We start from the raw sequence: 15,101 nt of genomic DNA, 5'->3' as shown, positions 1-15,101 counted from the left end.
GAAAGTTAAGCTGCAGACAGAAGTAAAGGGAGTTTGTTGAGAAGTTAATTCGGCAATTATGCACAAAAGAAACGAAGCACTTAGCCCAGGATGACCTGACACGCTGAATGAAGCCATGAAGAGAAACTTTACACTCTTGGAAAGTATACAAGGCCAATAACCTTTTCCACCCGGGGCGACGGCTGCGGTTCAATAACCCAGAGAGTGAGTGTTCCTCTGTTAAGCTGCTGGACTAAAACCTCACATTGCCATGGATTATCATAAGTAACTCCCCAAGAGGCAGAGCAGAAAATCTCACATGTGGAGGTAACGCTCTGCATGTACTAGTTCCCTCTCTTTCAACTTCCTCCCACTCGTTCTCTCTCTCTCTCTCTCCTCGTATGGACTGGAGCGTGAAGAGAGAGACGCGTCCGCCATCAGCACCTCCTCGCTCATCGGCAGCTGCGAGGAGGGAGAAATCCTTTTTTTTTTTTTCTAATGAAGAGGGAGAGGCATCGACCCCAGCCCCTGCACTTAATTAAAAGGGATTCTTCACAGACTTCATTAGAGGTGAGGAGCAGCCCGGCAGATTAATGCACTGTGTCACTTTCCTCAGACAACAGGAACAGATGAGATCCTCTTATTTTCTCCTCACGTCCACACACACGCCGAGAGAAAGTTGCTCCTCGCCACACCCAGTCAGACTGTCTGTCAGTCTGCCAGGACAAAAAGAAATCTGCTTTCAGACTGAGGCAGCTGGTGAGCATACTGTAATTAACTGTGGCCTGCACCGGCAGCCGGGCCTGGGCAGCATTTAGGCTTCCATTAAAAGCCATCATCTGTGGTCGGGCAGAATTTTAATGGATTTTTCGCAGCTCTTTGACAGTTCAGGTTCCCAACTTGGTTAATATGCATTTCAAAAACACACAGTCACCCTGGGAATACCAATCAATCCTTTCCTAACCGCTCATCAGCCCGGCGAAGAGGAGTAACTTAAACCCAGCAGAACCGATAAGCCGGCGCTGAAAGAAGAAGTTTGCATTTGAATGCCCTGTCGCGTGAAAAGGTGAAATTCTTCCCTTTCTGCAAGTTTAAAGAAATATCCCACAAAGCAAAAAACATCAATACATTTTGAAACTGCAGGCATTAGCCTGTTAGCCATTAGCTGTGAATATAACTGGTGGTTCAGAGTCCAATACTCAAACTCGAAGCCACAGGTCCTATTCTTACAGATCAGTCATGCAGTGCACGGTGCATGCAAACCATAAACTGTAAATATTAATAGAGGAAGCTTAAGTGACTTCCCATGTGTCCCTGCAGGGGGCGCTGGAGTCCCCCGTGTGTCCCTGCAGGGGGCGCATGAGTCCCCCGTGTGTCCCTGCAGGGGGCGCTGGAGTCCCATGGATGGCGGTCTCCGTGCTGGAAATGCTGTCTCAGGCTAACTCTGAGTCAAGCTAACTTTGAGTCAAGCTAACGACAGGCTGAGAGCTGGAGCTGAGGCGGGTTTGAATTGCACAGCAAAAAATCCTGCAGTTCCTGGAGTGTCCACTAGAGGCTGGCTGCAGCAGCACAGGAAGTCACATACACACACATTCAAACAGCCTGTTTTTACAGCAGACATGAACATGTTTACAGCCTGCTTAAAAAAAACAAATAGGTGTGATTAGCTCATGTCTCCATCCACACACACTGTACGGGGGGGAATGTTTTGATGACTCAGCAGTTTTGATTGGATGAAGGATAAGAGTTACAATAAGGTGTGTAGCTGAGCTGATTGACAGGTGTTCAGCTCCAGCTCTCAGCCTGTCGTTAGCTTGACTCAGAGTTAGCCTGAGACAGCATTTCCAGCACGGAGACCGCCATCCATGGGACTCCAGCGGCCCCTGCAGGGACACACGGGGGACTCCAGCGCCCCCTGCAGGGACACACAGGGGACTCCAGCGCCCCCTGCAGGGACACACGAGTGACTACACTTAGACTTCATCTATTAACATTTACAGTCTATAAGAATGACATGCCACAGGTCGGACTGGCTCCCACCTGGCCCGTTTAGAAGACTAAAGCTTCTGTTGTGGTCAGTTTTTAATCACGACGCATCAGGCTCCTCCTCTGCATCTCGTGAGAATCACATATCAATACCTTCTTGTTGACACACCGATTTTAGTTGGGGTATGAATCATACCTTCAACACGAGCTGGAAATTGTAAATGATACATTTTCATGCTAAAGGGGAGACGTGAAGAGTCTGAAACACTACAAAGGCTTCCTGAGGTGAATAACAGCTGACTGTACGAGCTGCAGTGACATTAAACAGAGACGGGCTCAGAGCATTCGAGGCCTAAGTTGTGTCTTGGTGCTGATTGTTGCATGTTTGGGGAAACACAAAGGATCAAAGAAACTCTGCTTTTATTTTATCGTAGTTAAACGGAGGTTCCTCCCACCGCGCTGCGTTACACGGGGACCTGAAAGGGAGGCCGGGGGAACAGAATACAACTCCCCTTATGAAGTACAACTACTTGCAAAGAGTGTGTGTGTTTGTGTGCGTGTGTGTGTGTGTATACACCCCTGCAGAAGAACATTTAACTTTACCCTCTTCCTGCCTTTTTTGTTCTCCCAATCTGTTGCCGACTGTGTTTGGTGAGAGGCTGCTGAGGAATCCATCTCATATTAATTACTTTCTCTTCCCCACATGCCCTGTAACCAATCTGGGAAGCTGACGATGAATAACTTTGCATTTTAAATCTGCTTTGAATACAGAATTCTGTTTACACCGCTCTTGGTCAGCTCGTCTCCTCGCGGCCCGAGCGGGAAATCTTCTTCTAGCTTTCAGCAACAATGGAAGAAAGAAAAACTCCATCTCATAGACTTTGGCTTACACTGCTCTTAATTTAAAAAATAAGTATGCTTGAGATTGCACTCTGCATTAAAACCATGGAGGTTGTAAAATATTTGAGCCATTATTTCCTTTTGGCGTGTTAAAAAAAAAAAAAACTGCTTCAGTGACCCATAAGATTTTATTTAAGCCGAAAAAAGCTGCAAATCAAAAGGAGCAAATTAAAAACACACATGAAAAAGTCAAGTGCAAAAAACAAGAACAGTGCTTCTCAAACAAAGGCATTTAAATCAAATTCACAGCAAAATGCTGAAACTATAAAAAAAAACAAATGCAAGCTGCATATTCAGTCATCACAAGAGAAGTTCAGAAGCCTCCAGACCTACAGGGGGCGATAATGTGGAAAGAGACATTTTTTGATTTACGCATTAGAAAATCAGTGGCTGACAAAAACATTGCATTAATAAGCATTATCTAAAGATCATAACTCAGCCTCAGTAACACGACCGATCTTTGAGCGACTTCATTCTGGACGATCACGTCTCCCCCTAGTGTCTCCCCGTGACACTGCAGCCATCAGTGACAACAAGCCTCAGTCATAACGAGCACTTCTATCACATTACAGATAATCAGCTATATCTTGTGAGTGTGTGTGTGTGTGTGTGTGGCCTTTTGCATTTCTGATCATGTAAATCATTTGTTTTGTTGCAGCCTGTTTGCACTTGATTGACTTTGTACATTTTTTTTTTTAAATAAAATGACTTCTTTTACATCCCTACATGTGACTGGACTTCCTTTGTCGAGTGCCAAAGTGTGCGTGCTGCATATTAAAGCCGGCCTCTCCAAAACTTTGTGATAAGTCTATGCAGGAATCCCACTTATCGAGTTTCACCTGAGCAGAATGCAAATGTACTGGAAGACAAATGTCAAATCCATAAAGTCGCCCATCAAACACTTAAGAGTTTCGGCGTCACCGATGAGCCTGTCGGTCACCGCTCCTGTGGCCTTTTCGCCGAGGTGTCACCTCGCATCGTGCATCATAACAGCGGCGTGGTGTTTTTTCAGCTCCGTCTCTCTGGGTGAGCGATGTTGCCTCGGAGCGTAATGAAATCACCTCGTGAACACGCAAACAGATTCATGACACTGTAACTTTAATTAACATGCAGGACAGTCAGAAACAAAAGAGCCATATGTCAATAATCAAGACCTCTTAATTAGGAGCAGAGGCAGCTGCTAATGAGCTCCGATACACTGTCAAGCCTCAAAATGTCACCTGCTCACCACCACGCAGGGTCAGAATGTTAATTATCCATCATACGCATCTGCAGCAGACAGGCGTGCAGTCAAAACCTTTACACAGGGTCGACTTCAAGGAAGCAAAGTCACAAATCCTCCATGTGGGGAAAAGAGAGGTGGAAAACACTTAAGAATGTGCAGCTTCCTCAACTTTATTTTGAAAGTTCTTAAGAAGAAGATTTTCTTTATTAATCTCCGAAGAGAAATTACATAAGAACACTCATCATGCAACACACACACACACACACACACACACACACACGATCCTTTGGACACTCTCCAGCTACCGCACCAAATTCCAGATTATCTTTGGTCCGCGCCAGGACTCGAACCGGCAACCCTACAGTTCCCAACCCAACGCTTGACACAAGCTCTCGGCCATCTGCGTCCCCTCGGCACCACAATCTTTAAACTTGGATATGATGCCAATAAAAAAATCAATCGAGCGAGATCGATGCCTGCAACAAAAACATCAAGTATTGATCCCCCAATTTAATTTATTTAACGAGCAGCGCCGTCTGAAGGGACTCGGGTTGAGGAAGTGGAAGGTTGCTGGTTCAAGACCCGGTAAGGACTGAAGTATGGAAGTCGGTCTGGTTGCTGGAAAGGATTGAGGTCACTTCCCGTGTACTTCTGAGGTGCCACTGAGCAAAGCCCCCCCGCCCCCCATCTATCCATTAACACATGTCCACTGGTCCTGTTTGTGCGTGTGTGCATGCCAGGCCTTTTGTGGGTCGTGTTTTTAATAAAGTACCAACATACTTTATAACTAAATCAATCCTCCCACACCTCTCGTCCTTCGACTTAACAAAGAACGCGTCACCTGCAGCTGTTACTCTTCACATTTACACGACACACTGAAAAAGGTAAGCGTGGTTTAAAAAGAACACAACTCTTCAACACGTCCTCAACTGCTGCAGAGAAGCTTCTGCCATGAAGAATAATTAAGAGCTCACCTCATATTTCCCTGACTGGCGTGTTTCACAGCTTGATGCATTATGCAACAGGCGGCTCGGCCAAATACGACGAATCCCAAACAGATGACATTTGGTGTTATTTGGGAGGTTGGGCACAAATTCAACAGCACAAAAAGTGTTCAGTACAAACTCTGCTTTGGCAAAAGTGACATTTTTAGCTGCAGCTTGGGGTCTGTTCCAGCCTGAGAGAAACCATATGGGGCTTGACAAAGACAGACAGAACAGACAAGGCGTCTCCATCAGAAAGTCCCCGAACGCTTCCACACACACCGACTTCAGGATCATTACGAGAAGTCAGCTCGTTGGACGCCATATGAATCTAAATAGATTTAAAATTTAAACGTAAATGTCGGGTTGAGTCGACTCACATTCCTCCCTCCTCCTCCATGAAGAAGCTGATGATGTTCACAAGACCTGCAGTGACACCATGTGGTAGGATGTCTTCACTGCGAGCAGCGACGCCGTGTGCTCAGTGACTCTAGCTGCATACTTTCTCACCTCTCCTTATTTACAACATGTTCATGAAGGATTTTTAAAATTGTTGTAAACAGAGGAAATTGAAACAGAAAGAAGTTGAACAGTTCATAAATGTATTTTTTTTTCATCATGTTGATTTGTTCTCAAGTTCCTGATTCTGTCTCTCAAGCTGTTTTCACACGTGCACTACTGACAGTTCCTCATGAACGTCAGGAGGACTGCATCAGGTGGGGGGGGGGGGGGGGGGGGGTCTCCTGAGGGTCAACATGAGGTGAAAGAACGACAGTCGTCGTTTTCGTCTAATAAAGGCAGTGTTGCATTTCATTTCTTTCTCCACTTTATTCTGCACTCTTTGCCTTTTTTAAGTAAGCTCTTTTAATCTCTCATTTCATCTGACTTCAGGTTGATTTTTGTGACCAGGCCTTCAAGAAACAGCCGCCTGTTCACATTTGAGGCAGCAAGTCTCAAGAAGGTTTTAAACGCATGAACGAATCACCGATTTACCTGCAGGATTCTCAGAGCCTCGCTCCCCTGGTTGGTGACTGAGGGAACCTGAGGGGAGCAGAACATATAACAGGTGTTTTATTTACACGTGAAAACTTGTGAACGGTCGTTCTCCTTTGGCAGAGGATGACTCACCTCCTCCTCCTCCTCCTCCTCCTCCTCCTCAGACGGCTCCCCACGGGACACCTGCAGTCACAGGAAAGAAAGCACGGCCTGAAATCAAACCCTTAATAAAACACAGTATGCACACTTATCACAGCACTGTGTTCTTTAAGGACTTCAATGTGGGACTGAACAAATGAAGGACCCGGTGAGCTCCTCCTGCGGCGCTCTGATCAGCTTAGCGCTGCGTCGTGGGAGAGTTGATGAGTGCACAGGGTTTCCACGTAGTTCACGTCAGCAGGAGAAACGGCCGGCGTGGAGGTCACAGGGAGAGAGAGCGTGCACCGGGTTGATGAGCAGCGAGCTGCAGAGATGGAAAGTTATAAAAATCTCTCCGACAACTTGACTTCATTCCCCGGCAGTTTAACCGGTCACAGGTCAGAGCAGATTAAAGAGCAGCGAGACAGTCGCCCATCCTGCTGATTTACACGCTGGAGAAATGTTCAGAGCATTATTTAAATAAAACTAAACGCTGCTTTAAACTGTGACGACATGACATGTTGTTCTGCTTTCACCACAGGCTGCTCTCATACCTTTCTTTTACAAAAGTAATCTGTGTGTAAAACAGAAATAGAGTCTCAGATATTTTTTACAAATTTAAGGCCCGGACGTGAGAGGAAGCTGCGAAGGCTCCGTATCATTGTTTTGTTTTGTTCTCAGTACGTCATCTTTAGATATTCTGAAAAGCCTTAAATAAGTTCAGAGGATTATTATTGCACATTTTCACCAAAGCAAAGAAGCATTCTGCTGCAAAACATGATTTAAAATGTCTTCAAATCTCACTTTTTTTAGCGAAACGTTTGTCCCAGTGATTCAGGGAGAATCCGCTCTCTGCTGGGATCGAGATGAACCCGACATTTAGGGATCAAAGTTTTTCCCAATCCAACCCAAAAGTTTGAAACGACACAAACTGAAGGTTTCATCAGGACTCGATTTTGGAGGGGGAATTTGAACAACCTGATTTCAAGGTTTACAGCTTAATCCTGTTTTATTACTTCTGAACAACCTGGAGATTCCTGCAGGTTTGTGTTTCTAACACCAGCATGTTCCACCGACTAAAGACTTTTACTTTTTGCAACCTCAGGTGATATGATGAATTATGCAATAAACAGATCCCTTCCACATTTAAAAACATGTTCATGAACATGTGAGAACACACAGTGATAAAGCACATCACCCAGACTGTCTCGGAGCATCCAGGTCAGCACAGAGTCTCTGTAAAGGAAGAAGAGCTGCTTCTTTCCTCCGAAGAGGTCAGCTCAGAGGTCACACAAACAAAAAAAGAAAATATGACTCAGACTCAATATTTCCAGTCGGTCTGTGGAAAGTCTCCTCCTAAAGCCCTGCAGCTCAGACTCTGTCATCCCTATATGCACACTCTTTTCAGTCTCAATACTTTACAATGAATCCATTCTGTAAATTCATCCATCAGTTTACTTCAGCATCTTTTGCCCAGCAGTCTTCTGTAGGCTTATTAAACAATCGTACGTAGAGGGAGAGAGAGTTAACCAGAGGCTGATTCTGCTGCAGCACAGTTTGAAACTAAAGTATTTATAATCATCACAGAGAGCTGCCCCCTAGTGTTTAAAATGAGTACTGCAGTCTAAACTCTAATCATCACAGAGAGCTGGCTCCCCCCCTCCTCTCACACAGCTCTGCATGTGGTGGACACTGTAGCTTCAGTGTTTAGTCAGCTCTGCATGTGGTGGACACTGTAGCTTCAGTGTTTAGCCAGCTCTGCATGTGGTGGACACTGTAGCTTCAGTGTTTAGCCAGCTCTGCATGTGGTGGACACTGTAGCTTCAGTGTTTAGCCAGCTCTGCATGTGGTGGACACTGTAGCTTCAGTGTTTAGCCAGCTCTGCATGGGTCTGTAAAGCTTTCTGCGTTCTAACCTCTCTCCATGTTTCATCTCCAACATTGATCCTAGTTTGAGCAGCTTTCTGCTGCTGGAGCTTATTAGAAACATGCAGAGGCTTTTTAGCTCGGGTACAATCACTTCTATCTGAAGCAGTTCCACTGCCCGCTTCCATCGCTGCAACACCTGTTCACCTGATAACTGCTCTCATATCTGGCAAACCCAGGGGCGTCCAAAACGGCCTTCAAAGCCCCGCCTACCTTCTCTGGTCCAATCAAATCCACAGCATTCAGGGGCAGAATCTAGTCCGCATCCCGTCGCTTCTCTCTCGCTGCCGGCCAGGTCGACCAGGTGGCTCTAACTCGGCGTCTCACTTGGCAGCACCGACTCAAACAGCGTCTGTAGGGCATGAGAGAGAACATCAGTGAGCGAGATTCAGTTAGTTCAAAAGAGGAAACATCACAGAGGAATACTTCAGCGTTTGAGCGGTTATCACGGCGACGCGCGAGCTGCTTGAGATGGTAAAAAATGCAAAAGACTTTGAAGATGAAATTAGAAGTTAAAATGAGCTTTACACAACGCGGATAAACACGACTAATTAGAGAGAATTTACCAACAACAAGAGGGTAAAGAGACACTTTTTTAAATGCTTAAGCTGTTGGCATGAGACGAGGAAGCGGAGAGAAGCTAAAGATCAAACTGCATTCTTGACAAGGGACAAAAAGGAGCCAATGATACAAAGATTACAAAGAAACGGTCTAAAAAACTGTTTGTAGAACATCTCAGTTAAAGGCAGAGTCAGCAGCTTCCTCCTTCAAAATAAAATACAGACTTCTCCTAAAGTGAAGCTGCTCCATTGTCCCTCCTGGGCCTCCGTACATGTGTGCTGCTGACCGTGTCTGCAGAGACTGTCCTCTGTCTGGTCCTCGTCCTGATGTGTTTGTTAACACATGCACCAGGGGGGCGGGGTCTCCTTACTTATGAGTCGTGTTTGGTACTGAGGGAATATCCCCTTTATGGATAAAGGGGATATTTACATGCAGAAGAATACATGCAAGAATATACATGAATGAATAATGTGTTTACCAAAATGATTAATGACTTATAATAATTAGATAAGAAATAAGGAGTGAGGTGTGAAGGTGCGGCTGGTGTTTCCGGCCTGGATCAGACCCCCCATGTCACTCTGGTTTTGTAGCACGTGTTTGTATAGATCTGCACATTGTGGATCAAACTGTGTGTGCGGGCTCCATCCCTCGGGCTGTGGGTGCAGCTCGTTATAGAGCTCCAAATAACTGATGTAGAGACAGAAACACAAATAAATATTTGATCCAAGATCTGAGACAAAGGCACAGAGGCAGAAAGTAATGACTGTTCTCAGCGTTGATATGTGAATGGCACAAAATCAAAAAAGAACAAAACCAGTTCCTATTCACTGTCAACTATGAAAATAGATGTTCAGGAGGTTTGAAGCCAAATTATTGTGCCTGCATTGTTCTGCTCGCATTGACAATGAATAAACAAATTACATGCAAAGTAGATTTGGGCAGAGCTCCTCGCTCAGTGCTGGGGGGGGGGGGGGGGGGGGGGGGGGTAGCTAAAGGATCACTCTGATTCTGAAACAAAGCAAAGCATGACGCAATTAGGCTTCACACGAGCGTGTCAGCGATGAAACGGCGCAGAAAATATCTTGAGGATGAAGCTCCGCAGGTCGTTTTCCATCACAAGTCACACAGGTAACAATATCAGGTGTTTCATAAACCACAAGAAGAAGATCATTCAAACTTCCAGGTTTTTATGTCTGTAGGCTACAGCACAGCTTCTTACACAAAAACAAAAGATGTTTTTATTTACAGCTGTTTGTCGAACACACAAACCCGTTTTAAATATGTTCCCTAATATTTTACATAGACTGGTTATTTTTATTTCTGCTACACTAAAGCTGTTTTCACATGGGTTGATCTGAGCACACAGATGGTAGCGGAGACGTGCAGACAGTCTATGGAGGTGCAGCGATCACAGGGAATAAAGGTCTCCACCTCCTCCATTATCATGTGTGCAGGGGGCGTGTCCTCACGTAACACCAGGAAGCTAGCAGCCGTAACCTGGGGATAAACATCCAACTCCAAATGAATTGAAGTTATTCCATCTATTAGAAAGAGGCCTTTCGGTGGGGGTCTTGATAAAGAAATTAAGACTCCACCGAGACAAGGACGAGGGAAATTGCTTTGATTTAGAGACGAGACCGACCAATCAAGACTCAACACACTTAACAATTCAAACGTCCATGAATCTGATAAACCAGCGATACGTGGAAACACAAAAACACATCTGTTGTACAATTTTCTAAACTGGTGTTTTGAGATATCTGAATGAACCGATGAATAAATCTGCTGATATTTAACCCTCCCTGACTTGAATGTAAGAGTGCTGGTCCCTGACCTCAGCATGGAAGGTCACAGCAGCATTCAGGCTTCTCGCAAAGATCTTGCAGCACAAGTTTTCGCAGATGCGTGGGATGAATCCTCCCGTCGTATTGAAAGAAAGAAAGAAAGAAGAAAATGCACATTTAGAGTCAGAACAGAAAGAAAGCATTGCACACAAGTGTACTCGAAAATGACAACTTCATTTTGCTCCTGTTATGTTCGATTAGTTTGAGTGGCCGTGCTTCAGCGTGACCACAACTCAGCACATGCAAAGACTGCTGAGCGCCACAAACAACAGCTCATCTGATACAGACTTACTGGAGCATAAAAGCAATTCCACTATGAGCTGCATGCCCTATTGTTTTAATTACAAAGTAACAGATAGTAAGCATTAAGAGCCATATATAATTATCTGGGATGTTGACAGCGGCTCTGCTGATGACCTTGCGTAAGTCTCCCAGTAGACGAGCAGAAACCTCCCCGGTAATGTGAAATTTCCACCGCTGTGCAAGGTGAGGGGAGAAAAGCTGCGGGCTGCTGCACTCATCACATTTTCTGATTAGAGGGGAGACACATGGAGATAAATGAAGAGGAGGGACGGCGGTCGAAGCCGCCATCCATTAGTTTCTAACGCAGCGCTACGTGCACACTGGGTTATTCTACTTTTTTTAATATATGGTGACACCGTGGGCGTCCCTGATGATTAAACGGCTAATTTAAAGGACAGGTGCGCACTTTGACCCAAGTAAGACTGCTGAGAGAGCCGAGAGAAGGCGTTACCTTAAAACCAGGTACTTTAATGACCTTAATTAGACCCTTTATCGTGAATTAGAGGCTGCAGCCCTCCAAGCACTGTTCACATGTTTATCTCGGTGACGACTCCTGTAAGCATGCTGTAAAAACAATCTTTTTTTCAATGGGTGCGTATGTGACTTCCTGTGCTTCTGCAACCAGCCTCTACAGGACACTTGAGGAACTGCAGGACTATTGGCTTCATTATTCAACAGCAGATGTTACCAGTTGGACATGTCCTTATTTGTTATTCAACTTGGCGACACGTGGGGTCACAAATTCCAACTATTACACTATTTCTTATAAACTATGAAAAAATACTAGTTTAAAAAACATCAATTCAGTTAAAAAAAAACGTTATTTGTCTACTGGGGGCAATTCAAGGATTCAAGGAAAGCATGCATAAAAACCAATATTTCGAACAATCACCTTTGAGGATAACTGTTTTTCTCTGTGGGTGTGGGGAGTGTTTTTAAAGCAGGTATTTTACTTACCTACATTTTGCTCAGTGGAAAGACTCGCACAGAATGATTAATCCAAATATCAGAAAGAACAAATAATCTAGCAGGCAGCTAATCCCGCAGGATCCTGTTTTCAAGGAGGAGTGGGACACACCTGCAGCGGCCTACGTCACACGCGACTTCTGAGTCATGCGGTACAACGAATGTCCACCAGGTGTTTTACCGGATTAAAGTAAAAACCACAGACTGTAAAAATAAAGGCACGTTTATTAAAACAACTTGATACACTAAATAAACTCACTTGTTGTCAGTAAAATTGATTTCTGTGAATAATATCGACAAATTTGTTTTTATAAATTTCAAATCTTTGATTTGAACATTAGTCATACGTTGCATTTAAACACCGGGGGGAAAACTCACAGCAGAGCGTCAACACACCGCCAATAAATAAAGACAATTTGACCTTTAAACTGATTACTGAACTTTTTTTTTTTAAATAATGTACCAACTAGGATATGATTTCTACACAAATATTTCGTTTTTAAGGTGTTTATGTGTGAAAATGAAAGCCAGATGATCCTTGTTTAAAAGGTTGAAGCTTATTTTTCCTATTTTCTGGTATCACATTAAATGTACCACTACATCGATCTACGTTTCCCATGATGCAGTGCGGCGCGGAACCGGCGGGGACATTCAAAACTATGGCAGAAGACTCGGGGATATTTAAAACTATTTCAGTCTCAGAAAATACGAAAAAAAAGTATTTAACAAACGAAGAAGACGGTAAAACGAGGAGGCGCCTTTCGTTTCCGTCAGAGAATAGCGGCAGCAAACGAGAGAATCCGGGTATTTCACCTAAAGTCTTAACGTTACAAAATGTTCCCGACGACTCAAATCCTGGCGGCCGAGTCCCGACGGAAATGCCCGAACAGCTCTCGCATTTAAAGGCGAAAAATACAGAAGAATTTAAATGCGTTTCCTCTGAAAATCAGCTTAATTTAAAACAGAACAACGTGAACATCACCGAGGAGAAAGAAAACACAGCTATGCTAACAACAACAACAACTATCTCTACAGGTAGGAAACAGGTGAAATGAGTTTCCCCCTTTATAAGCCTGTCTTAAAATAAAACATTATTCTGCCCTTTTCAGGTGAATTTGGCTCATATAAAGTGTGTTAAAATGTTTTCTGATCAGGTGTAAGATGCATCATCTTAAATACCTCACATCCTATTTTAAAGATGTTTTTATTTCTAATTTAAGCCACGTTGAAAGTTAAGATTCACCACATGTGCATTTGTCAACATCTAAAGTTATTCCTCGATGACTTGCTGTTAATAACATCAACACTTAGGGGTCTTGTGCAAAACTGCTATATAAGGTGCTGTATTGATGATTTTTCCCTTGCACATTAACATATGGTGTGTAATAATCTGAAAAAAGAATCATGATTACTGTTTATGTCATTATAGTTCAGTACTTGTGAATGCAGGTCTTTCTCTGATGGCGGGGTAAAGCCTCTTTTTGCTGAAATTAGTCGAGTAATTCTTCCACCAAAGCCAGACGAGAGGATTTATTTAATTCTAGAGAGAGAAGGGGAACAACAGCTTCATTAGAAGTCTGGCCTCGCCGGATTTCATTAACTTTTAATTGGCTGAAATTGAGCAAGCGGGACGTATTCCTCAATCTAATGAAATGACTGTGCTCTTTGTTTGGGACAGACAACGCCACAGAGGAGGGCGCTTCAGGTCCGAGAGCTCTGCAGGATTCCAGAGTGGCTGACACGGAGGACAGGGACGCCACGGTGGTGAGGAGAGCACGGGAGGAAGGTCACGTGAACGTAGTCTTCCCCGGCCCCGTGAGCCAGGACGGCTGCTGCCGGTTCGTCAGCGAGATCCTCAAGTGCATCCTGTACCAGAGACAGCAGCTGCCCATGACGTACGACCAGCTGGTGTACTCGCAGAAGAAGCTGCAGGCGTCGATGCAGGTGAGAGCGAAGAACGACGTGGTGCACAGCCATCATATATACATATATATACACACACACACACACACACACACACACACACACAGACACACACACACACACACACACACACACACACACACACACACACACGTTAAATAAAGGCAGACTAAAACCAGGTATTGAAAAGCATCCTGGAGCGTCCACATTGATCACATCTCATTTACCCTAAAAATACAAATAAACAAGTCGCCCTAAAACAGACTCGTTTGTTTCCCTCGTCCGTCTGAATTCTTCCTGTGTTTAAAAAATCAAATAGACTGACCCTTTCTAAACCTTGACTTGACGGGTCAAGATTGTGGCGCTTACTGACGGCCGTCTGAAGGTGGACTACCCGTTCCTCTTCGCTCGCAGCGTGTAACGTAAGGTGGCGTTCAACAGAACATTTTCCGGTCCATCGAGTGTTTTCCGAGACTGATCGAGAGATAGACATGTAAAATAAAGTGACGGATAATAACACAGTTTGTCAAAATGGAAAACGAAGAGAGAGTCTAACGCCACCTCTGTCGTTAACTTCACACCCGTGTTGCTACCAGGTGGCGTTGTTGATTTCTTCTTCTTCTTTACAGGATAAAGACGTAGTGAGCCGGAGACCGGCGCCGTCTGCCGACATAGACTGGCGAAAGTGTCAACAGACCCTCCAGGATCTGGAGGAGGTGCTGCAGCAGCTGGAGGCGCTCTTCTCCCTCAGCAGGGTGCCTCGGGTGCTGCTCCTCCTGGGCGGCTCACTCGTCCTCCCCAAAGAGCTGTACGAGGTCAACTTGGAGGATCTGGAAGTGGCCGGCGGAGATCAGTGTCTGCGCGTCTCCTCCTGCTTACGGCAACTCTTCCGCACGCTTTTCGTGGCCGACCTTTTGTCTGACAGCAAACCTGTCCGCCTCATGGCCACCGCGGTCTTAGTGCTGGCTCACAGAGACTGCGGGGTCGGATGGTTCCGCCCGAAACTACAATTTAAAGTGCCGACACGCGTGAAGAACCAAGTGATCGTTCTCTCCAGCGATCCAGACGCCCGTAAGAACCCGAAGGTCGAGGAGTCAGACTGGCAGGATTACGTTTGGTTTCAGGCGCCGCTGACGATCAAAGGCTTCGGGAAGTGACCCGACAACTCTCTGTGTGTGCGTGTTACTTTTCAATGTGAACAGTCTTTCAAAAGGGCGGGATGATGATGAGTCAATATTTTAATGAATTATGGATTTAATTTTTTTTACCTGTAATTAAAAAGTGTCATGAAAAACAGAAGATGTTTATAAGGTGACTTAACATGTTTAAATTCTCTGCTTTGTGGTCATGGCATTAAATGTGTTTGAGAACA

At 44.8% G+C, this 15,101-nt stretch overlaps 2 protein-coding genes and 1 long non-coding RNA gene across 3 annotated transcripts in view; 2 read left to right on the top strand and 1 right to left on the bottom strand.

The window, feature by feature from the left end:
* Positions 1-1,581: 1,581 nt before the first annotated feature.
* The window catches only part of LOC306835520 (glycine N-acyltransferase), a 28,859-nt gene continuing 15,339 nt past the window's right edge, over positions 1,582-15,101 (top strand). Inside the window, exon 1 of the mRNA XM_079362118.1 lies at positions 1,582-1,638. The gene's annotated coding sequence lies outside the window, so the exon portion shown is untranslated. The remainder of the gene's footprint in view (positions 1,639-15,101) is intronic.
* Positions 7,921-11,827, bottom strand: LOC306835523. Its single transcript, XR_013780653.1, has 3 exons — positions 11,794-11,827; positions 10,528-10,610; positions 7,921-8,484 (listed from the first exon to the last, which is right to left on the bottom strand). It is a non-coding gene; the product is annotated as an uncharacterized lncRNA (long non-coding RNA).
* Positions 12,383-15,101, top strand: mad2l1bp (MAD2L1 binding protein). Its single transcript, XM_079362112.1, has 3 exons — positions 12,383-12,841; positions 13,485-13,750; positions 14,359-15,101. The coding sequence occupies exons 1-3, from the start codon at positions 12,424-12,426 to the stop codon at positions 14,884-14,886; spliced, it is 1,212 nt and encodes a 403-aa protein (XP_079218238.1). The 5' UTR covers positions 12,383-12,423; the 3' UTR covers positions 14,887-15,101.

The sequence above is a fragment of the Symphodus melops genome (assembly GCF_947650265.1).
Source record: "Symphodus melops genome assembly, chromosome: 15".
Classification (NCBI taxonomy): domain Eukaryota; kingdom Metazoa; phylum Chordata; class Actinopteri; order Labriformes; family Labridae; genus Symphodus; species Symphodus melops.
This window is presented reverse-complemented; position numbering and strand designations above follow the sequence as displayed.

Bases quoted from the DNA above. Each gene is read 5' to 3' on its own strand.
- mad2l1bp (XM_079362112.1), top strand. From the start codon at position 12,424: ATGATGCAGTGCGGCGCGGAACCGGCGGGGACATTCAAAACTATGGCA. The intron at 12,842-13,484 runs GTAGGAAACAGG...TGTTTGGGACAG, and splicing joins AACAACAACTATCTCTACAG to ACAACGCCACAGAGGAGGGC. The intron at 13,751-14,358 runs GTGAGAGCGAAG...TCTTCTTTACAG, and splicing joins AGCTGCAGGCGTCGATGCAG to GATAAAGACGTAGTGAGCCG.